Source organism: Balaenoptera musculus, chromosome 7 (genome assembly GCF_009873245.2).
Source record: "Balaenoptera musculus isolate JJ_BM4_2016_0621 chromosome 7, mBalMus1.pri.v3, whole genome shotgun sequence".
Classification (NCBI taxonomy): domain Eukaryota; kingdom Metazoa; phylum Chordata; class Mammalia; order Artiodactyla; family Balaenopteridae; genus Balaenoptera; species Balaenoptera musculus.
The window spans coordinates 24,572,877-24,598,816 of NC_045791.1; the positions used below are offsets into that span (position 1 = coordinate 24,572,877).

General features: G+C 33.9%; 1 protein-coding gene across 1 annotated transcript in view; it reads right to left on the bottom strand.

Annotated features, from left to right (window-relative positions):
- Positions 1 to 25,940, bottom strand: part of LRP1B (LDL receptor related protein 1B) — a 1,897,582-nt gene that overhangs the window by 307,833 nt on the left and 1,563,809 nt on the right. Inside the window, exons 42-43 of the mRNA XM_036857483.1 lie at positions 23,438 to 23,627; positions 20,044 to 20,248 (exon numbers count right to left, since the gene is read on the bottom strand). Coding sequence (XP_036713378.1) covers positions 20,044 to 20,248; positions 23,438 to 23,627 — 395 coding nt within the window. The remainder of the gene's footprint in view (positions 1 to 20,043; positions 20,249 to 23,437; positions 23,628 to 25,940) is intronic.

A 25,940-nucleotide genomic window follows, 5' to 3' on the forward strand; every position in this document is an offset into this window, starting at 1 on the left:
CACAAAGTTATAGTTTTTCCATTTGCTCAAAAAAAAAAAAAAACCCATAACTTAGTAATGAGAGGGTGTCAATGAGTGATGAATAAGTTCTGTGTAAATGAAGGCAATGTAATCAGCTCCCTTGTATGAGGCAGGTATTATGTTTTTCCACAAGGATTCATTTTAGTTAATTTAAGTTGAATCACTAAGCATTACAATTTGGCAGCACAGAAAGATGACAAAAAATAAGCATTTACAATTGTTCAAGGACCTGCTCTGAACTGTTCAGTATATAAATCACCTCTTGGCATTCGTGTTAGGTAATAAAACTTTCTCCCTTTAACTGAATTTGGATAACTAACTGGTGGCTTTAGTATCACCCAAATGTTAATACCAATCGTAAGTCATTGGAAAAAGTCATTAAATAAGCAATATTTCTCAATGGATACATTTTGAGGCATTAGATGTGGATATAATAAAAAGGAAACATTCAGTACTCATAGAAAACATTTAGATGGTAGCTTGTATATAAATAAAATAGAACTTTCTCTAAATACTTCTGGCAAATTATCATGTTGACACTTTCTAACTTAACCTTCAGCTTTTCACTTTAGCCCTGATGCTTAGCTATGGATGGACAAGTCCTATATTTGGCCCTGGGATGCTTTTATAACATAGAACATTGCTTATTCTGTAATGAAGTAAAGGAAAGTCCTAAACTATATAGATTCTGAGGAGTATAGGTATGAATTAGCTCTACAGCTACGAGCAAATTTTCAATCTCTGACATGAGAGGACTTGTTTGGAAAATCTCTAAGAGGTCTCCTAGCTCTAGCAGCTATATTATCCAAACTAAATTCTAACTCTTTTTAGACAGACATAGAGCCTTCTGATGTCTTCCTGATTTCTCAGACATGAGCAGTCCATATAGACATGATTAATTTAAGTAAATTAACATGTTGTGTATGTTGTATTATTGATTCACGTAAAGTTTGTTTTCCGAAGATTAACTGCATTTATGTTAACCATGCTATGATATCTCATATTTAAGTGCACCTTACTTTTAGTTCCAAGTATTTCATAATAGATTACTTTCAATATTCTGTGTGCATTTCATTAAGAAAGCAAGAGAAATAGTAAAGGAAAAGGATTTTACCCTAAGAAAAAGGCTAAAAAGAATCGAAGCGTCTGTTTGGCATAGGAAGGGGACTTTAAGGGAAGCATCACAAGATGAACAAGGCTCTTGATCATGGTACTCTTGATCCCTTGAAATGATGTCTCTCTGCTAAACCAACAGTAAGTGAAAACTTCTGTTTTAAGTCCCCATATTTTTGATGCTGCAGATGTCCCAGGGAAATGCTTCCAGGACTTAAAAGCCTCTGGGCCCATGACTGTGTTTACTTGAGCGTTTGTGCTAATTGCTGTAGCTGAGATGCTTGGGGCACAACTACTAACTCTATACTTTGTTCCCCAAAACAATTTCACTGTAAGTTTTGCAGAGAATACATTGACTCCCAAGCTTTCTTTCCTACTCTTTTGCTTTCTTTGTGAAAATATGAGTCAGAGAAAGGACACAAGGAAGCCAACTAACACAACTGCTAGTAATGCAAGCCAACCCAAAAATGTTATAAGAAGGAAGTATTCTATTTCCAGATGGTGGTTACTCATACTTTTATGAGTATAAATTCACAAAATGTAACCATGCCATCAAAACATACAAGACTGTCAGAATCCAATCATTCTTGAGGTCACATTTTCAAAACAATTTTATCACCATTTATATTCTAAGATCAACTTCTAAGAGTGTCCATTTGCTACTAAACACACTCTTCCTACTTCCTGCCCCAAAATACCCCAGGGAAGAATTAGTTAACACTCATATCACACTATCCCTGGTTATTGTTTAGTTCAATGGTTTGTGATTTTTTTCATTATAATATTGTAGGGGAGCAAAATTTGCCACCCCAAAATGCCTCTTCGGCATGTGAATTATTTTGAGCTGAAAACACTCAAGGTCCAAAAGACTCAGGAAAATTCTTTGACCTTCCCCTTAACTGTCTAAAGAAGGCAGACAGAAGACCTGTTCCAGGAAGGGAGGTATCACCATACATAATGATAGTATGAACTAGATGGGTAGACAAGGAAGGACCTAGCAAATTCTGTTAAAATTCCTCTTTGTTTCTTATTGTCTCTGCATGGCCCAGCAAACATTTGTTTACCAAACATTTGCTTTTCCATCTCCAGGTCAAATGCCTTCCACCCCTTTAAATTCTCAAACCACTACCCCCCAACATCCTTTTTTTGTCTTTAGCTGAAAATGATATTTAAGATGAGGGTTTCAGCCATTTTAGCAAGTTAATTTTCCTGGGTCTCTCAAATGTATACATGTCATTAAATGTTTGTTTGATTTTCTCCTGTTAATCTGTCTCAGGTCAATTTAATTCTTAGACCAGCCAGAAGAATGTAGAAGGGTAGAGGAGAATTTCTTCCTCCTAGACAATATCATTACCCTAAACGTGGTCTGTACCTGAAGGGACTGACTGTGGTTTAGCCCAGTTCAGTTTTAGCCTGATACTTACTTCAATAGTTGAACCTCAGTTATACTATTTACTCACCTCATTCTTTTGCTTCCAAAAATAAACACATTGAAGCCTCTCTTTCCTTTCTTACAGGATTCTATTAGTTTGTTTGCTTTTTCTAGACTACATAGTCTCCCCAATTTATTAACTCAGTAAATTTTATTTCTTTTAATTAAACTTACTGCATTTCTCTTCTTCAATGTAAAAGTTTTCTGTTTTGAATAATATGTCTTTGCAATTAGTATTGAATGGACAAAAGATGTCACACACATTGCCACACAAGTGTAGTTCCATGTTCCATCCTACTCAGCCTGTGATTAACAGAGATTTGCTGCTGAAAAAAATAGAGGTTTCTTGAGATAACAATTTTGAAAACTGATCAAAGTACACTGCTGTAAGAAATCAGATGCTCTTGGCATTGACCCATTTGCTCAAATATTTGAATTACTTTAAATTTCCAGTGCTGTCTCTCAAGGTAATGAGCCTTGTAATGTCATATTTTTGTAGCATTCCTGTGATGACACCTTTTATTCGTGTTGTATAACCTTGTCCAATATAGACTTTAGGATTTGCTAAGTCCACATTTACTTGATTCATTTTATTCCTTATTTTCAAGATTTTGATCCAAATGATTTCTTATCCTTCAAAATTTTAGTCATTTGTATTAGCAGAAAAAAATTATGTGGTTGAACATAATTATATCAATTTTAAAAATCTTAAATACATAAAATTTTAATAGATAAATAAACATGATTAACTATAAGGATGATTTTAATCTTCTATAACCTTACTTAAAATAAATGATGTTTAAAAATTTAATCATAAAAAAATTTCTTCATCAATAAGAAAAATAATGACTTTAAACTTTATAATAAAAATTGGAGAGTCATGCCAGCTCAAATGTTCATGATGAATATTTCTAACCTCTTAACTTGATCTTTGAAAATTACCAGTGAACAATAATTTTGGTGATTAAAACAAAAAAATGAACAAGTTTTAGAGACTGTATTGTTATGGAGGAAGACACAAGTTGACAGAGCGTAATTATGTGGTTTAAATTTTTCTCTCTCCAAAGACGTCTATTCTATCACAGCCAAGATCCTCATAGTTATTCACTTTCATTCTCATCTACAAAGCCACAGTTCTTCAGGTAAGGGCGGATGAGTTTAATCAGTTCTAATACAACTAATGTGTTGATTCTGGTCATTCAACATGGTATCATGCAAAGTACTATGTGAGATTGACAAGAGAAATGAATATTGGATAGGAAAATAAATTACTTTATTGCTCTCCTCTTTCACTCTTCCTCCAGCTACCCAGTCCTCCTCTTACTCACCAGCTATAATCCCTCCTCAAGGTCTTTACATTTATAGTTCTCTCTGCCTGAATGAGTTTCCAGCAAATACCCCTTGGCTAGCTAGCTCTCTTTAATTATTCTCTCAGTGAAATCTTCCCCAATCACTCTCTAGAATAATCAACGTCTTTTTCCCAAGATGATTTTTTCTAAGTATTTATCACTGCCTAATTTACCATATATTTATGTAATTACCTTGCTTAATGTCTGCCTTCCCACTAGAATATAATCTCTTATAAGGGCAGAGAATTTTGTCTGTTTTGTTCACTGCTCTACTTTGGCAAGAGAATGGAACGGGGTGGGGGTGGGGTGAGTTTGATAGGGCCAAAGACACAAAGAAAAGAAGGAAGGGGAGAGGGAGGAAAGGCAAAGGAGAATCTTAAACTCTTAAAAGTGGATTAAAAAATTGCATAATATGACTTTGAGGGAAAAGAAAACTTCCTTGGATTTCTCAGTGCTCCTGCAAAAAGCCTCCTGAGACACAGAAATGTATACAATATAAATATAGAGAATGTTTGCTTTCACTTTCCCCAGAAACATTGTACTTTTCACATTCCATGAAAATTAAATTAGTAGCTGTTTTCTAGCTAATTTATGTGATCTGAAAGGGTAATGCAATTTATTTCCCCAAGAGGGCCAAATGGCAGCCCAACCAAGTCCCTGCATTAAGCCGCAAGGTACAAGAAAGACTTGACCACTATCCCTAAATGCCAAACGGGACAAATCCCAACATTTTGCCACATTTCTGGGCTTTAAACGTTGGAGACTCTTAGGCCCTTGAAAATATGTATTTACACTTCAAAAGGTTAGGGTGAGATACCAGGAACATTTCCATTCAGTCTCAAAGGAGTAAAATTTTTGTTTTTCCCCTCACTCTTATTGGGAGGGAAAGGAGATGGCTCTCTCTGTGCTATTTATAAATGAACAAAATGCATTGCTCTCCATTCTTCGTTTATGGGATGTAATTTGCCACCCACTTTGAAAGATTTTTATCAGCTCTCATTGTTTTGCTGCTAGTCTAGATGTTAAGGACCAATTCTTTATTTTTACTCTGGCTATTGATCTGGTTATAAGTATCAATAAAGAACTATTTTCCTTGACTCAATGTCTTGTGTTTCTACAAAATTCATACGTATAAAGTACATGATTCTGCAAGTGAGGTAACATCTCAGAACCTTCACAGTTCTTGACAAAACAAAGAATGGTAATATTAAATGTTGATGAGGGACAAAGAAATTCTTCTGATCAAATAATAGCATGCATTTCACACAGCTCTCCAGATAGATACAAATTGCAGAGAGACTAGAGGACACATACATTATTACAAGGCCTAGTGTGTCCAACTGCAGAAATGCTCTCGGGATCCATGATAAAGCACGGTTTCAACCACGAAAGAAAAAGAGATAATTTACACCTCAGCAAAAATTCTAAGTTTAAGAAAATGATTGGACTCATGAGAGAATAAATACTTTCCTTTTCAAAGTAGGGGTATAACAGCCTATTAGGTAATTACTTTGATTTTAAATGTCTGTAATTCCAATTTCCATGATAGCTCATAATGGCTCAGAGAATAAGGAAATGCAGCTGAAGTCTGTCATTATGTATTTACACAGTCAAGAAAAAGAAAAAAGAGTCCTACAGTTTGATTTCACAAAACCTAATTCATGTGAGTTCGTATTTTTTAAAAATCTTTTTTAAACAGCCCTTCGAGAGGGCCTGGAAGCAAGAAGAGCACTGGGATTTCTCAATTTAAAAGCTATCACTTCAAGAGTCTATAGGGAAGGCTGCTTCAGAAACATCCTCCTGCATTTGTCAATTTGTTTTCTTTGTTACTTTCCACACTAAGCGCTTGAAAATGAGGAAAAAGAAATAAAATATCATGAAGCCCAGCTGTGTACAGAACACATGTTTATGTCAGTCATCACACTCATGATCTATTGCAGTAATAAATCAAAGGAAACACACCAGTTGTGTAATTTATTACAGCAGTATATCAGCAGGGTGAGGCCTCCAGGAGCTGAGTTACAGACATGAACCTTGCATTGTTGCTTTTATTTACTTCCTCTATTTAAGTTTGATATAGGAAGACAGAGTAGGAGGACCTGAAGTCAGAATTGAAAGCTTCTTTCGCATAATTTTCTAAATGGCTTTAGACAGAGAAATCAAGGTAACATTATTACTTTTCCTATGACTTGTTTTTCTATGGTAATTATTGATAATTGAGTCTATCTTCCTTTCATTCAGTGAACATTTATTGAGCTAGATAAAAATTACTTCATTCACTAAATCTGTCTCATCATAAAGCTGGGCCTGTTTGACAACACAGGAGCGTTTGTAGTCAAATGCTGTTCTGCACTGAAACCACGCAGGACCCTGTGGGGCTCCTGGATACAAAGCCTTTCCGTGTCCCCCGTTTCTTGCTTGTAGGAAATGGGCTTCATTCAGCCTCCATGACCTTCCCTGAGTTCCAAAGGGCAGGTTCAAATAGCTGCTAATCAGGGAAGGGAGGGAATGCAGAAACAAGGGAGGAGCAGTCAAGAGACAATAGTGCAGCCTTGGCAGGGTCCTGGCGCTCCTCAAGGAATATACAGAACAATATCTTTGACTTTTTCTGCAGAACTAAGACCCCACCCAAGTGGAGGATGGCAACTTCAGGCTGAGCACAAGACTCCTGGAGCACCGCCCTGCTACCTCACCACCAACCAATCAGAAGAAAGTCACACACCCTGCAGCCCTCACCCCAAATTTTGCCTATAAAAACTTCTCCCCCAAAACCATCAGAGAGTTCGGGGTTTTTGAGCATGAGCCACCCGTCTCCTTGCTTGGCCCTGCAATAAACCATTCTCTGCTCCAAACTCTGAACTTTTGGTTTGTTTGGCCTCACTGTGCACCAAGCACACGAACTTTGTTCGGTAACACCATTTCTCCATGGCCACCCCTTACCTTCCTCCTGCCCCATACCGATGCTGCTATTTCCCCTTCTAGAAATTTCAGGATTTAAAATTTTTTAATATGTTTAGAGTAACTCTGCCACATAATGTTTGAGGATTGCCTCACTACTTGTACTGTATGTTACAGATATCTATAGTTCAATAAAACATTTTGTAGATAATAACATTTACACCCTTGCTACTAAAAGCATGGAAACTTCTAAGGAATATATAATCTCTGGCTCCAAACCAGACCTACTAAATCAAAATCTGCATTTTAACAAGATTATCAGTTGATGTGAATTCATATTAAAGTTTGAGAAGCATTTATTTGTTAAGTAACACATTCCCCCAATCTTAGGTTTGTATATCTTCCAGTCTAAGAACAGGATCAATGCATTTAAAACACACTAAAAAATGCTAATGCTTTCCTAATGACAAAACTGTTCAGAAAAAAGGTAGCAAACATGCAAGGACGTTCATTTTTGGAAAGATCATGGACTTGTAAGATGATACATTGCAGATGAAAGAACTTGGACCCTTGTGTCTTACGAACGTGGTTTAACTTCTGACCTCAAATTGGCTAACTTTTCAGGGCTTCAACTACTTTACTGGCAAAACTGAAATAATAATAGCTGCTTTGGTGATAATTATGTCAAATGAAGACTAAAACAATTAGGCATCCACTAAATGGCAGCTATTATTAAAAACCCTTTATGAAACAACTGAAACACACAAGAGTACTGTTTATACAAATTTAAAATTTTCAAGGGTCAGAATAAAGCTTGTGTGACACTGTCCCTTGTCCTGAATGAGCACTCCTTGTTAGGACAATATTTCCCAGTCTTTAGTCACTTGAATGCTGTTGTATTAAACATGCCTTACTTAACACATCGGGATACTCTCAGCCACAGCTGGCTCTAGAATTCATGACCACTTTTTGTTTCTTCCTTTCTTTCTTTCTTTGGTTATAGTTAATGTGATAAACAACTTCATATGGGCACAGTGCTCTCACTTCATGCCTGTGCCTAGAGCCTCTGACCACTCCCCAGGATGGTGGGAAATTAATAACCCATGGGTCAAATCTCTGACCAAGAGAAAAGGGCCAGCAGGTATATTTATCTCCTTTCCTTGACACTACTTGCTAATGGACTATACTAAAGTGCAATAGATTATATGGTCTCTCTGAAGATGGTCTCAGGAGATGAAGAAATCCATTGCACTTGATACTAAGAAGTAGCCAGCTCTGTAGCACACCTCTTCATAAATGTTCTTCCTCCTTCTCAGCCCATTCTTCTCTTCCCTCACTACTACTTCCTGGGATTGCATGTCTAATAAGGAATCAAAATATAAACTCTTGCCTCAGGCTCTGTTTTTTTACAAATCTGAACTGAGAAAAATGTTTTCACATTCTTTTTTTCCCATATCTGAATACAACTTCTACTATCATTTATCTTGAATTGTTCATTAAATTGACTCATCATATAAAGGGAAATTCAGTATCGGTTAAAAGAAATAGAATGCAAATCTCAAAATATCTACAAAGAAATGGAAACAATGCTATCAAATTACAATTAAATACCATTACCCACCAAATTTTAGTCTGAGTTCTCTCCCCTGCCCTTTCTCTCTGTCTCTGTCTCTCTCTCCCTCTCTCTCTCAGTAACAGCATCACAGGGGTGTTAAATATATATAGCGATACACTTAATTTTTCTTCCAAAGTCAGAGGATTGAAAAAACACTAAGAATAGAATGGTTTTTCACACTATGTCATTAACTTTAAATTGATGCTGTTTCTCTGTATCACCCAATAACAATGATAAGAGTTCCATATTTTGGGGAAAACGTGCTAGGCACTGTGAAGACCAAAACTGGGATAATTCCTATGCCAACTCTCCTAGAAATTCAGAATCAGGAGAGCGAGATCCAAACTAGGATTTAAAATATATAGATATAGATATAGACATACAGAGATAGATATTCTCATTTAGCATATATTCAATTACACATTGAGTAAACTCTCCTTTATGTTTCTAATAGCTTATTACGGTAAATCCCAATTTTGACTATACATGAAAATCAACTGGAAATTAAAATTAAAACCCATGCCTCTTCCAGGAATTCTGATTTAATTGTCCTGGGGCGAGCGTGGGGGAGGGCTCAGGTGTTGTATTACACAAAAGCTCCCCAGGAGAGTCTATTGTACATTTGGTATTAAGAAATTGTTCTACTTTTTCTAGCATATCATTGACAAATTAAGAAATGTATGCTCTTTTCTCTTGCCCAAGGCAGTGTTATTCTGGGGTGTTTAGTTTTTATTCAACTAACAAGCCCTGTAATGTTCCTTCCATTCAGCAGCCCCAGAGGTAGAAGGTCTGGTCAGCTGAACAGTCTCAGTTTTTCAAAATGGCCAGTAGAACCACATGAAGTGATGTGTCCTTCTTTCCTCACTTGTGCTCAGCTCCAGCGCCTAATTCTGGAGAAAAACACCTGGATACTTTGGCCCTCAATGTCTGGAATTACCATCTTAGCAGGATAAACTATTGACTATACAAATTTGCAGCTGCTACATTAGTGGTCATAGGATTCTGTTTGAATCTTGGTGGAAATACTAGCCTAAGAATCTGCAGTATTGCTTGTTTTTAACAGTTCCCCCTTTCGTATGAATAATTATTTAGTCTTACTTCCAAGATATACCTTTAGTTAACATTATTTACATTTCCCCTCCATTTGTCTTTATTATTTCTTGATGTTTAATAATTACACAATAACTCAGCTCCTGTATCTTACTAACTTCATTTAGTTTTAAATATTAGCTTGTCTTTTTAGTAATTGAACAACTTAATTGAAAATTATTAAATGTATTTTACATGTTGATGGCCAGCCATATTTCTTTTGATGATTTGTTCATATGTGCCAGTAGAAATTATTTAGCATTTTAATTTTCATTAGCTTTTATATATTCTCAAAGGCTCTCATGTAAATAAAAGATCTCATTACAATAATCTTTTAAATCTTAGGGCCACAGAAAACATCTATTTTTCCGGCTAAACAATTTTGTCCCCTTATACTAAATCAAGGTACTGTATAACTTAATAGGTTGCCCTAATGTCTTGGCTGCTGGGAAGCTCAGGAATAAATTTACTCTTTTGTTATTTATTTACAGTCATACTATACCTGAGCTTTTATTGTAAACTACTTTAAATCATTTTTTAAATAGCTGAAATACTAATTAGTTAATTGGTTTTAATCAGTTTGCTGGCATTCTAAATGTTTTCAAGAGCCAAACACAGAAAGAAAATTCAAGATATTGTCTCAAGCTTAAATAAATTCATGTTGATTTACATGCATGTAAAACTAATAAGAAACATATTAAAATCAGCTAAAGAACAATTCAAAAGTTTAATCAGGAATTCAGAGAAGAGAAAAATTCATGTAAGGTTAATTCAGAATTTCCTGAATTTAAATATAAAAATTTTTAATCTCTTACTCTTCCCATATTTACTAATTTATTTCACCAAAGAAAATATGTTTTAAACTTTTTATTTGCTTATCCTTCTGTTCAGTTTGCAAAGAAAAATAATCTGAAAGCATTATGCTCATTTATACATATAGATATAGAATAGATATATATAGATATGGATAGATACACACACACGTGTGTGTGTGCAGGATGGCTTTCTTAGCTATCTGTTCTTTTCATCTTTGTATTTAAATTTCTACAATGAGGCAGGTGGGACAGGTGGCTACTTTTGAAAATTCTGTCTAATGCCTAACAAATTGAAATCTTCCAAGAAATATTAAATCAATCCATCAGTATCAGCATCACATGCTGAAGGGACACCTGTTATTTTCTGGGTGAATACACTAGTTGCCCTAGATACTGACCATTATTTTCCTCCAGGAACACATCTCTACGGAGAGAGTCCAGCTTCAGTAACACTTTAATTTGCACGACTAACCAAGTTGAACCATCACTGAAATGTATGTGGATTTAAATCAAAGGGATTGTGTTAAAAATAAACACCATTAACCCTACTGCAATAACATTCTTACCTTACAAAATAGGAATATCAGTTGTACAGCTTTCAGAAAATTACTCTGGATGGCTGAGGCCTTTGAAATAGATAAGTTTTGATTTTGGTCTATTTTTTTAAGTAGTTTACTTTTTCATTTTATTCAGGGAAACATTTTTATAATTTTTCTTTCAGTTTATTCATCCACTTACTCATTGCTTCAGCAAATATTTGCTGAATACAGCAATGTACCAGACTTTGGGCTACTTGCTTTTGGAGAGACAAAGATGAGAAACAAATTCTACTCTTCAGATGCTAGTAATCCTATAGAAGAGGCAATAAGGTAATTTATGATTTAGTCTAATTGATATAATTCATGCTCATATAAATTTATATGTGTGTAGTGAATATCATTATACAATTTTTAATTTTCATTATTCAAGGGGACTTTTATAAGATTTAATATTTGTTGACTATTGTCAGGTAACAGGTTGCATATAATAAAAGCTAACTCTTCAAAATATCCTCTGTGAGGCAAAAACTACTAGTCCTATTTTACAGAAGAAACTAAGGCACAAAAAGGTTAAGAAAATGTCCCAAGTTTATTAAACAATATGTCAAGGATGCAAGTTTCAAATACATGTCTATTTCCACAATCTAACCTTGTTAATTTCTGCCACATCATACTGCTTCTTGAAAGGGAGTATGTTCTCTTTTGTTATTAAAACTGTTAAAATTTAACTGTTTGTTAAAATAAACAATATGTGGCATCATTTATTATGCATATTAATGTGTGAAAAGATATATCCAAAGACTGATCTAGTTGAGTTCCACATAACCAATGGTAGAGTCATAAAAGGTTAAATTTGGAAGAAAATTTTGAACCTAGCTCAATATATAGAGCCTGAGATTCAAAAAGATACACTTAATTGCTGAAGATCACACATCTCTTTATAACCAGAGCCAGGAATTAAAATAATTTAATCTAATACCAATTTCACATTTTTCCCCCTCCCTTCTTATTCTCACTCAGGCACCTGTATTTGGCAATGTCATAATCACCATATGTACTTTATTGTATTCACTCAGTGATAATGTGTACACATCATAGAGTTAGAGATGATAAAATTTAGACAACACAATTCATCATCTTTATTTCCACAATCTTTGTTTCTCTCACATGGAGGACCAGTGTTTCAATGTCTTTGGATTCTAGTAAGTCATGTCACATCATGTGTGATTTAATAAATCTTACCTCAATTAAATCTACTGTCAATACACAGACAAACATTTTGCTGTTTTAGAGACTTGTAGAACATAGTTTATATCTTTAAAAATATTTTATAAAACAATAAGTATGAGGCATATCCTTTTTCTATTCTGAATTTCTAAAAATCTATAAGCACAATGACTTCTGCTTCTGGGAAGATGGAGTAGACATATTTTCTGGATTCCTCTCACTAAGTACAGCTAAAAACCTGGAAATTATATATAAAACAAATATAAGAAGACTGAAAGGTAGAGAGGAGAAAGCAGCCCAGCTATGGACCTTGGGACTAAGGAACAACATGGTGGTGAGTTCCGTGGGTTTTATTTTTGCCTCATATATCCCAGACTTGGAACTGAATAAGCTGGCAACCCAGAAATGCCAAAATGCTAAATGCACAGAAAAGAACAGAAGCCTGCTCTCTGAAGCCAAGAGACGAGGCAGTCTAGTAAGGTAGAAAACTAGTAAGGCAGAAAATTTTAGATGGTAACTGCTCTACTCTAGGCAAATACCACATTAAAAAAAAAACAAAAAAAAAACTGTGACCTATCCACACCCACACCAGCAAAGGCCAAGTGGGGAGACTGGACTTCCACCCACACCTGGCAGTAATGCCATACCCACCCCCTCCCCACTGGAGTGGTGTCAGAAAAGCACAGAGGAGAATCTGGATTTCCATGTCATCCAGTGGTAATGAGGTCACCTCCACAGTGGTGACAGTGGAGACCCAGTGGGGAGCTGGAACTCACATCCGCATCCAGAAGTAGAGAAGTCCCAATTCTGCCTCAGGTGTCAACAGAGGCTAGGTGAGGGACCTAGGCTTCCTCCTCCACCTGACAGTAACAAGGCAAGAGCTCTTACTTTCCTCTGCCAGAGTGGTGTCAAAGAAAGCCAGTTAAGACAAAAAGCTTCAGTAAGATTCAGAACTTCATACAGTAAAACAACAATGTCCAGGTTCAACTGAAAATCACTCACAAAGCAGGAAATCTTAAAACATCTAGCCTGGGTGACAGTGTGTTAATTTGTTCAGTCTATGTTTTTCACTTCATAGATACTGAATCTCCCATGAAATAGGTATATTTCATGTCATCATTTTTAATGGATTCATAGAATTATATTGTCTTATTCTTTCCTTTTTTATCACATTTCTATTTAGTCATTTATTATTCTTAAACATTAGAAAGTTATTAAGATTATTTAAATATTAGAAAGTTGTTAAGTTCAGATTGTAATTTGAATAACTATTAATATCCAAGAACACTTGAAATATATCAAAGATAATACTGGATATAATAATCTGAATATTGAATGGTGCCTCTTGAATTCAAAGATACATCACAGGCAATAAAACACCTGAGTTTTCAGCAGCCCTACAGGATTTGGTAGTCAATGGACTCATTTGTAATATACCTGACTGCATGCCTGTTATATAGCAGACAATGGATACAGTCAGTTCCTTATATTCCACTGGCTCATCTGTTAGAATTCAAGTTCACAGAATGCATCCACTAACAAGCAGACACTCTTCCTTCTTGGCTATGGTCCATCTAGCTGTTAATAGGCCCAGCATCCCATGTGTTTGAGGCATTAGAGACAGAGTAGAAAGATCACTTGCTGTCAGGAGACTTTTCTTCATGTTTCATTTAAAACAATTTTCCATCTTAGTGATGTACAATGGAGGCAGTCACATTCCATGTAAATTGAGGGATGGCTTCACTTCATTTTGTTTAGAATTTTATCAAGAACTCATTACCAATTTTGAAAATACATCACCCAAGGCAGCACTACTCTCAGTACTTGAGTATCCAGTACAACACACCTGATATGAGTCTGCCTTCACAGCTGTCACATTCATGATGATTCTATGCATAAGTGAAAAGATCTTGATCACTTCCTCATGTTTTCTCTCTTATTTTTGCACATTTACATATTGGAATATGTCCTATTTTATTATAAATTACTTTATATTTATTTATGTTTACTCATACTTAGATATTAATTTGAGTTTTGAAAAGTTATCTACCTATATATAGATATAATACAAAATTTCATTTTTGATAGGAATGGGAATGTTATAGAACATTTTTTAAATTAAAAAAAGGGACATTGGGGGACTTCCCTGGTGGTCGAGTGTTTAATACTCCACACTTCTACTGCAGGGGGTGCAGGTTTGATCCCTGGTTGGGGAACTAAGATCCCCACCTGCTGCACAGCTTGGCCAAAAAATTAAAATTAAAAAATAAATAATAATAATAAAATAATAATAAACAAAATAAATAATAATAATATTGGCTCTAATAGAGAGTTGGGAATTATAACTGGCATTAGATATTGGACACAGGAACATTAGAAATTAATGTAGCCTTTTGGGGCCTGAGTTTCCTAATTTGTGAAATAATACTGGATTATTCCAGTTAATGGTGGAAAAATTTCCAGTTCACTTAACTTTTTAGTGACTGCTTATGCTGACATTGATTTTTAAATCAAACATTTAAATTGTTAAATTAAAATGTTTTACATTTTTTAAAAATTTGAAACCACACTGCCTTTTCTTTGGTGACAGAATATGGTTTTGAATTGACTAATTCAAACTAAACATGTCGTCAGAAAATTCACTTTTCTGGGCATCAAAACTTATTCTATAAGTTTCAGAGTCCAGGCCCTCTAGGTTTCATAGCATAAATAAAACTATATTATCAAAAAGAGTAGATAGCATAGACATTTACAGATTAGGTAGAAGATATAGATAGATGGATAGATAGATGTATAATAGAGAGATAGATAGATAGATGATAGATAGATCTATTTCTTGATTCATTTATGGAATGAAATAACTGATTCTATAAGGAGAAAGAAAATACTTGGTGCCATAAAAAATAGGACATCAAATATTCTTGTGTTTGATCTTACTTTTAATTGACTAATTAAAAAAAAACCTATTTTTCCTATTGTCAGTCAAAAGAGTTCGTGTTATCAGAATGTGTTTATCTAGAAGACAGATATCCTGTATCCTTCTCATTCTAAAGATAGGTCTTAGGACTTATTTTTTCTGCCTGGGAATATACTCTGAAAAAAAACCAAACCAAACCAAAAAAAAAAAAAAAAAACTCTGGACAAAGTTTCTAAAAGAATGTCAAAAGTAAGAAACATCAGCAATTGCAATTTCTAGGAATATTAACAACATCTCTTCTGGAAGGGTTTGTGTCACTCAGGTAGCAGATGCCATCCAAGAAATGATTAACACTTACAGGGTAACACCAGGGAGAAAGGCTATAATCATGCTGTCTTAGCCCCTGTCAACATTAGTTATTGTTTCATCTACTGGAACAACAGCTATAGAACAGAAATAAAAATAAAACAGAATGAAATTATTATCTGTTTTTTTCCCTAATAACTAGATTACACAAAAGCATTCAATTGTATATTGTTAAATGGAATGCTTTCCTCAATAAAATTTATAGGTAGGACCACCATACAAGTTAATGTGTATTTAAAATTAAAAAAAAAAAAAACAAAACAGCCAATTATTGTATATTTTTATCAATACAGGTCAGATTTAAACTGTGTGTACTTGTATTTTATTATGACCTCACTATAAGATGAAACAGAAAAATAAAATCTAACTCTGAGTTTGACAAAAGAAATTAAACCTATGAATGAATTTGTTTAGCTAAATATTATCACATAACTATAATAGAAAAGGTAAAATGTATTTTAAAGATCACATTTTTTTTCTGATTTCTCTTTTGATGTTTGAAAGGATCTCTTTCCCTAATCTACTGATTAGTAATGGGTTCTATAATATTCCTATAATAAACTAAGTGACTTGGAAATTGTATATCAGTATTTTTCAAATCCCTACAAACACTTAAGCCCATGGCATACCATGTTAAAAAAAATGATTTCCTGATAAGAACAAAGCTACATAACTGTGTTCCATTCTAAAGATTTATAACGTGCATGAGCATTTAAAGGCTTTAAGGTGTAATGCAGGAATTAAGCCTATCAGACTTTGTTTAAACCAGAGTTTAAAAACAGTGCTTGAACACAGTTTAATTCCTATGGATATTCAAGAGAAGACGGGCTCTTCAAGCACACTTTGGGAGAGGAATGGCACTGTACTGACTTTGTAGGCTCAAATGCCTAGATTTACAAGAATCTCTCCAAACTTTATCAATTAACTTATTAAATAGCTTGCTTTCTTTTCATTAAAGAAGATACTCTCTCAAATATTTCAGATTTTAATGTCTAGCTTCTTTCCAATCTGTCACCTCCCCTGGGGATATCTGATCTCTCTGTTTCTGCAACTGCTCTACGGTCATCTGTGTCATCCAAAGCTAGAAAATATACATCTATGCAAAGGAAATGTTTCTTTCTGAAATTATTATTTCTCTGGCCACTCATTTATATTGCATTGTCTCAGTTCTTTTTGACTTTATAAACTAAACAATGTTTTACATCTCTTCTTATATTTCTTGGCATTTTAAGTCTTTCGTAGACTATTTTAACCTTCTATATTTTTACTTCCTAAATATCATTCTTTTTAACTCCATGATTATACCCCATCACACATTTCTGCAGTGCCTTGTACAGTGCATTCCAAAAATGTAAAAATGAAATTCATTATGTTGGTTACTTGATCTGTTTTAAATATATATGTATACATGCATGTGTATTATATGTATATATGTGTGTGTGTGTATATATATGTAATTGGATGGATATATATCAATTACATTAGTATTTTTGCCCAAGGGGAACCATATAGGAGTGAGGAACATAGTAGGAAACACACACACACATACACAAAAGGGCCTGGTACAGAGAGATCGAATGAAGATTAGAATGAATGAACTGGTTACATGCAAGTTTTTCAGATAAGGAGCTCTTAGGTTCTGTGAGGATTTAAAAAGAAATCTGCTCCAAAAGGTATCCTTTGATTTCTAAGACTTCAACTCAAGTGGATAGGCACAAATCAAATTAATACTTGATATCGTTCACACTTTTGTACATGTAATTAAACATATAAAACTGAGGAGTGAATGGATAGGGTATTAGACAAATTGGTCCACTTTTTCAACAGTTATCAGATAACAGAAGAGTTTTTAGAGTTTCTGAGACTTCTATAATATTATGCCATATCCCCAGAATATTTTTTTCAGAATAAGTAGTATTTCTTTCTTCCTCAGGAAATATCCTTTTTTAAAATCTTGAAACATAAGCCAGATTGCATATTTAACCTTTTCTAAAGATAATAGGAGATGACCTAACTCCTCAGTTATACTCTCAGCCTCAAAATTCTATGCTTATATTAGTAATAGATTATATAAACAGCTGATTGTTCATGAAAACAGGCAATTTAAAGTGTAATAAGTATTCAGAAATTCATGTCAATTAAAAAATGGAATTCAGGAACAGATAACAAGTTCTAGTTGTAAAATCATGACTAAAATATAGGAAACAGTGGATATCACAAAGAGTATATAAGTTAATGGTAAATTCAAAGTACCCATGATCAACACTGGCAATAGAATCTGGAAAGCCAGCAAAATAGTGAGATGCATGTAAGAACGCAATAAATGTTGAAATATTTTCCCAATTTTTAGGCCCAACCAGAAATTTTGATGGTAAAGCTGATTTACTGGAGAAGAGGAAAAGGATTATGTAGTTCTGACTTTGAGACAAAATGGATCAATGTCATATGGGGGAATACACCCGTACCCTTTAAAGTAATGTTCTCTACTCAACATTTTCATCTCTACAGGACAGAAATCTTTCTGTCCAGCTCTACTGACATATAATTTACATATAACATTATGTAAGTTTAAAGTATAGAACATAATGATTTGATATATGTATATACTACAAAATGATTACCACAATAAGTTTAGTTAATATATCCATCACTTCACATAGTTACAATTTCTTTTTGGCGGTAAAAACTTTTAAAATATACTCTCTTAGCAACTTCAAATGTACAATATAGTATTGTTAACTACAACCAGCCAGAAATTATCCTGGTTTAGACAAGGATGGGAAATGGAGAGTTGGAATCATAACTGTGCATATTTTTTTAATGTCAAAAGAAAGGCTTTGAATTATTTAGATTAGAGCTATCTGATTACTAGATCACCTTGAGTAGCTATAAGTGTCATACATAACAGTAGACTGAGGAGGGAAAAGAAAACCATGCATATAAAAAATAAGTTAAAGTGGACAAAGTGTTGTTAGGAGGAGTTACAGAAGCATTTTCTGTATTAGTCCATAATAAAAAATAATACCATATCCAGGACAATGATTTACCTATTTTTCAAAAGCATTACCCACTAAGTTCATTTAGGATTTTTTTGTTGTATTCTGAGGCATATGTTTTCACACTATATCCTCATAATAACCCTGAAACTTAGGTAGAAAATTTGCATGTCGGAAAACTAAAATTCATAAACACTAAGTAATTTGCCTTAGGTCACATGGCCTTTAATTGAAAAGATAGACCAAGAATTTAGGCATAGAATTCTTTGATCAGAGTTATTGCCTTTAGCACAAACTGAACTCATCAGATCTTAGCTGATTATTTCAATTTTCCTTAAGCACTCAACTGTACTATATCACCGCTACTTGAAGTATCCACTCCACAATTAGATGAGGTGCCTGTCCTAGAACGTAAATCAATGCACTTGTTCCTTCCTCAAGAAACTCACACACACATACATGCACACACACACACACAACTATATATACACACATATATACATATAGGCAATATATGTATATGCAATATGCACATATATGTACATATACATTTAGTTAGTTGCCCTAAGATAAATATCTATGTTTCTCTATATAATATAATGTGTGTATATATATATATTTAATATTATATATGTATGTAGGTATAGATATATATATATCTATATTAGATATAATATGTAGATATATATGTACAGGTATATACTCAATTGAATTAAACAGTGTGCTTAATGGTATAAATCAGGTGTTAGCAAATATGGCCTGCTGTTTGGTTGCCTGTTTCTGTAAATAAAGTTTTATTGAAATACTGCCACAGCTATTCATACATATTCTCTATGTTGCTTTAATACCATAAGGCACTGTAGTTGTGATAGAGAAAATATGGCCCATGAAGATGGTCCTTCCAGAAACTCAGTGGAAGAGCTAAGAGCCTCAGGATCATTTTGCTATTCAAGCATGCACTGGTGAAGAGGGGCTGGGGTAGATTCCTCCAGTTGTTCCTCTGGTAACAACCCAGATCTTACCCTTCTGAACCCTGAGTATTCCCAGTTGCCAAGGGCTACCGTCCTCATAAGATAAGGTGAGGCACTGGACGTTCACCATTCTACAGGCCCTAAATATCTCCTGTAAATGTTCTCCAGAGGCAGCATAAAGACACTCCCATTAACATTTTATTTGGAATTCAGAGAAAAGAGACAGAGAATGAGCCTGACTGTGAAAGGAATTCCACTCTTCTCTCTTCAAAGCTTCTGAGGTTGCTTTGAGGACCCAAACACAGACAGAGGATCATTTCATTACTTTCTAATGTTCTTTTATCCTAGGGCAACTAACCAATTTCATTTCACATTTTAAAAAATTATAAATAACAATGAAGTTTATGCAAATCACTCTAACAATACCAATTCAATTCATAACTAGGAGAAAATCAAGTTATTGTTTCTCCATAAGAGTTGGACTGTCTCCATGGTAGCAAATGCACTTAAAGAAAGTTTTCAAAATATTATCTGCAGTTTTGTTTTTCACTGAACAGATGATTCAGTTGTATTGGTTCAAACAATTAGCTATTTTGAAATCCCTTAATATGCATATTTTAGGCACATATAAAGCATGTATTTTTCAAATGTATCATTTTTCAAATCTATAATCAAGAAATTCTCAGTTAACTTACATGTCTCTGGGATCCATCATATTCACACCTTTCAATTTTTCCTAGGCTGCCATCTGAGAAATACAGCTTCTCCGCACGGTGGTCAATGGTGAGTCCATTTGGAGTGAGTATGTCTGTACTGACCACCACTTGAGCATTTTTCCCAATCAGAGTAGATCTCATGATACTTGGATGCTGCTCATTCCAGTTGGTCCAAAACATTAAACTAATTAAAATGAAAATTGTGATAATACCTTAAAATTTTCATTAACAGTAACAACGTTAGTAGAAACATGGCAATGTCAAATTATTTAAAAAGAAGCAAAATTATTTATCTCATATTCTCTGACCCTTGAGGAAGTTTTAGTAATAAGGGGAAATATGTATATTATAGTTGTATATATATTTTTCTCAGTTTCTTAAATGACCTGGAAAATATTTCTGAAAAACAATTATCTCTCAAATAGTAATTTAATTAAATTGAATCAGTTTGATGCATAGTAAAGATTTATTTTAATCAGGGACAAAAATAGTTATTTTAAATTTTCTATGAACTGCAAATATACTCTAACTTATTATTATAATGTTTCAGCAGATCCTGTGTTATCATTTTGGACATCGTTCTTAACCTAACACTATTTCTCTCCTTCAGTTGGTGAAAATCAAAATCTCTCTCTCCTTCTAGTTTGCTTTTTAAATTCTGCATTCTTCTCTGTATATGTTTTAGAGAAACTACTAAACTCCTATATTTCTTTAATGTCTTTTTTCCCTCCTCTGTTTATCAGTGTGATTTTTCTATAAATTACAATGCTGTTTCCAGAATTCCAGGGGTTACTCTCAAATCCTTAAACATAGTATCTGTTACTCACAGATTTTCTAGAATATTTTAAATCAGTGTTTGTCAAACTATTCTTTGAAGAAGGCCTAGGAGTCTATGGAAGCCCTTAGAGGTCACTGGAAGAGTGGAGAGGCTGTAGGGTTCCAGTCTCCAAGGCCCACTTTTACTGAAACAGTTCTTCTTTCTCCCCCTTTATATTTAGGAGTATCCCTAAGAGTTTACTTGAAGATCAGTTTTTGAACTGAAGGAAAGAAGAAAAGAATGGAGGGAGGGAGGGAGGGAGGAAGGAAGGGGAGAAGCAAGGAAGAAGGAAGGAAAAAGGGAGGAAGGGAGAAAGGGAAGAAAGAAAGGAAGAAGGGAAGGAGGGAGGCTGACAGGCAGGCTGCTTTACATTTTGAAAGAATATATTTAATAAATACAAAGAAAAACTAATTGGAATAATATTTCATATTTACAGCAAGATTGCATATATCATTCCTATGTAAAGACATGTAAAGACAATGTAGGATTATAGCCAACATAATTATTCAATATATGGTTTTTGAGTATTATGCAAAAACTTATTACTAGACAATACTCAACTTCACACACACACAAAAAAACCTTTCTACTTGCTAATTTAAAAAATAACCCCCACCAATTAGGGAAAGCTGGGTCATCTAAGCTCTTTATTAAAATACTTCATAGCATTTTAATCTATTCTGTGGAACATAAAGGTGTTCTAAGTGAGAAAGTGTCAAAATAGTTTGTCCTATGAATCAGTAAATTTGCAAAAAAAAAAAATGGCATTCCACTTTCTTAAATCATGCGGTAGTTTTAACCACATCCTGTAACTTTTAAAATGAAAAATTTAGTTTAAAAAGTTACCCAAATAATATGAGGTATTAAATACACAATTTATTTGCAATATTTTTCTAGACTGTGGGCTTTAGAATTACAGAATTTCCAAGGTATTAGTACTTCTTTGAATATTAGTTATAGTTACAGAGCCAAGTTTTGAACTCAAGTAGTCTTTCATCTAGAAATTGACTTGATTTTAAAATTTTTGTTAATCAACTAACATATGAAAGTGATTTGAAGGTGTCATTAAAATGTTTAATGATAAAAATATTTTTATACTTTAAACTTTAATTACATATAATTTTCCAATTAAAATATTTTAGTGTGTTTAATTCTAATTTACAGTTCACCATATATAAGATGAAAGTGTAATTTTAGCCTATGTAACTGATAATTATAGGATAAATCACTTATCAATTAAAATTAATCATGTATAATATCATCAGTGATCTCCCTCATGTTTACCTTAAAATTGTCTTATAAATTCCTTTGATCAACTTTAGGATATTTATTATTGCCCTAAGAGTCTCCTGGTGAATCAATGTAGCTGACTCAACAACAAACCCTAGTGATAGGGCAGTGGTGTGAGCAGAACTAGCTTTGCCCAGGCATCTAAAGGCCTGTGTCCACCTGAACTAAGTAACCAAATCTGTGTGAGGAGTCAACCTTCTCTTCACCTGCATCTCTCAAACTTTAGAGTCTTAATTTATAAGTTAAATATGTTTAATTAAGTAAAGTAAGTCAATTCTCATCTCTAGTTCTATAAGAGTATCCATATTGAGTTATTCTCACACTGAGTAATTCATGTGCTCTTTTCTTCTCTCAAGTGATCATGGTTAGTGTTTATCAGTCATTGTTTTTTATTCTTCCATTTTTCTTCAACACACCTAAACTAAGTTCTTCTATTTCTCATCAGTGAAACCAGATTGGTCTAATTTCTGTGTCCTTGTTTCGTTTAAGAGTAAAAGGACTTTCTAGTAGTTAACAAATATTCCTACCATATTGCATAAGAGTGAAACTCCATAGACATATTTGTTTTCTACTTAACCTGAGCTTCATTCTTCAGTTTTCATATAATTGCTTTCTTTATAGCATCCCCCGAAACATGACTTTTTTCTAATTTGTTTTATTTTTTATACGTTTTATACTGTAGCCTGAGCATTTTTTCTTGCCATGAATTCTTCATAAGTATTATTACAAATACCTGCACAATATATCATCAAACCGATGTGGACCATGTAGACTATTGTCAAGTATCTAATGTTGAAATTATAGCTGCACACAAAGATCTATTGCTGTTATTAATTTCCTCTGTATTTCAATTGGACAGATCCCCAATTGTTAAAATTACTTAATTGAATTACAGAAACACCTTTTAGGTTTCAATACTTGTTAATAGTTTTATTTTTGTTTCAAATTTATCATTTCAATCAGTGATGCATTAATGTCTTTTTCAAATATGAAAAATGTCTATTCAATCACAGTATTGTCTCTATTTTCCCTTTCATCCTTTAATTTTGCTTTTACTGAATCGCTCATGGAGGTGATGCCTGGCATTTAAAGAGTCCAGATTTCAATTATTCACATTTATAATGCTCTTATAAAAAATAGTTTTATGCATTGTGAAAAGAGAACTTCAAAGGAAATCCGTATTTTTAAAGCTAATTCTCTTTAAAATTAACATAATTTTGATAGTCTTTGACTTATAATTATAATGAAGAAATACAAATTTCTTACTTTTGGCATTCATCTAGGGCTAGCACATGAGGATGGTCATCCTCTGACATGGCAATGACGGCTTCCCTGTCAAATGCTCCAGGCCGAGTCTGGTCCACTGTGTGCCTGGTGATAGATGAGGTAGTGGAGCTGGTCCAGTACAGTGTATCCCAGGCTCTGTGATAGGCAAGCCCTTCAACAGAACCCACATCTGATGGGGGAAAGAAAAGAAAAAAATTATACTTTTATCTACAAAAGACTTGGCTTCTGAACAGAAAAAGCAAAAATATAATAATTATGATGCCTATATAATGCTACATAATGCCTACAATGACAGCTGATTACACACTGTAAAACTGAGCTGTGAACTGCTCATGGAGAAGTTTACACAAAAACATGCATTAAAGACTGAATATTCTTATCCAAAAAAACCTTAATCAAGTAACTGCCTTTTATTTAGGAAAATGGTGGCTCTCTTTTATTTTCATATTTTAGTAATTAATTTTCAAAAAGTATCCAGTGTGCAACACTTTAGCGATGCTTTTGAAAATCATATGTCAGAGATACCATTTAAGTACAATCATAATGAGTTTTCTCTTGATACTATATCTAGAGACATCAAGGAAAAACAAACACATCAAAAACTACAACAAAGTATCAAAAAGCCAAAATACAACTCTACACTTGCAACTATCAAACAATGGTAGAGAATGTTTTAATAAGTTAATGCAATGAATTTTTTTTTTATTCTATTCGACTAATGTGATACAAAAACAAAATAAAATAAAATTAATTGTGAGCTAAGGCATGCTTTAATGTTGACAGAAAAAGATAAATGGTAGTACCCATAGCCTAATACATAAACGTGACAATATGAAAAACAAAAGTAATTATTTCTTAAAATTGTGTTTCCAATCACTAGGATAACATAAGTGGTTCATTTTTCATAGAGGTGCTTTGAGTACATCTTTAAGTATAACCAAATTATTATAGTTTTTCCTTCATATTATCTGTTTTTCTCAGAGGTAGTACTCTTAGCATATTTAATTTAAGAAAGAATATATATATATATATAACTTTGGCAGTCATACTAAGAAATTAACATTATAACAGGCAGAGTCTTTCTATTGCTCTTCTCTTAAGGACTCTCAAAAGAATTATTAAGCTCTTCTGAAAACAGGTAGATGAAAAGAGCTGTTTTCAGGTTTGAGATGGGTAAATGTTTACTTTGGTGGTCAGTAGGATTTAGTGGGAGAGCAAAACAATATTAAAACCTTTTGGGGCTTCCCTGGTGGCGCAGTGGTTGAGAATCTGCCTGCCAATGCAGGGGACACGGGTTCGAGCCCTGGTCTGGGAAGATCCCACATGACACGGAGCAGCTAGGCCCGTGAGCCACAACTACTGAGCCTGCGCGTCTGGAGCCTGTGCTCCAGAAAGAGAGGCCGCGATAGTGAGAGGCCCGCGCACCGCGATGAAGAGTGGCCCCCGCTTGCCGCAACTGGAGAAAGCCCTCGCACAGAAACGAGGACCCAACACAGCCAAGAATGAATAAATAAATAAATAAATAAATGTACTATTCAATTTAAAAAAAAAAAAAAAACCTTTTGAACTACATTTCTTGAACATTATTAAAATTTTGTCCTTTTGTTCTTTTTCTACATGCAACAGAGGAAAATCCACTAATAAAATTAATATCTGCCATTTATTGGACACTGTCTTTCTGCTAGGAATGTGTAATTGCTTTGCATACATCACTTTATGTGTAAATCTACTCTGTGAAGTTAGTTTTATTGTTCCTCTTTCCCAAGAAGAAAACTGAAACCTATGGTCACAGAACTAATAGTATTGAAGCAAGATTTTTAACACAGGTCCATGTGCTTCCATAAGCCTATATTCTTCAGCACTATTATTTAGAGATGGATTTATAGCAGCTATTGCTTATTCTCAATGTACATCAAGCTGGAACCAAACAAATGATTCATTAGATTCAACTTGTCTGATTTTGGGTGAATTATATCACCAGTAATTTACCATGAATAACCTCTCACACAGTCAACAAAACTACTTATAAGAAATTAATGTGGGTGATTAGTATGGAAACCTAAGCCAGAGATGATGGAAGAAAACATTATAAAACACAATCATAATAAAATCCATTCAGCTTTGCTTATATGAATCATATGGTATTCCTATATGAGGTGAGTAGGTGGGAGGCTGATAATGGTCAAAAGTATTTCAATTATTAATTAATATATCATCTATTCCACTGTATTTTTAGCACTTTCATATCATTTCAGAAATGAAGCCAACTCTATTTGTATTATAAGCAGCATTCCACTCTTTCATCATCCACAAATAGAATGAGAAACGGCATAGCTCTGAAAAAATCCAAGCAAATCAAAATTATTCATCCATCCTAATTTTGTATCTTCCCCTTCCACTGACTTTGACAGATCTTCTTCATGGCCATTTTTTCCTGCCAAATCAGGAAGAAACCACTTGGTATTACCATTGAGATGAAGCA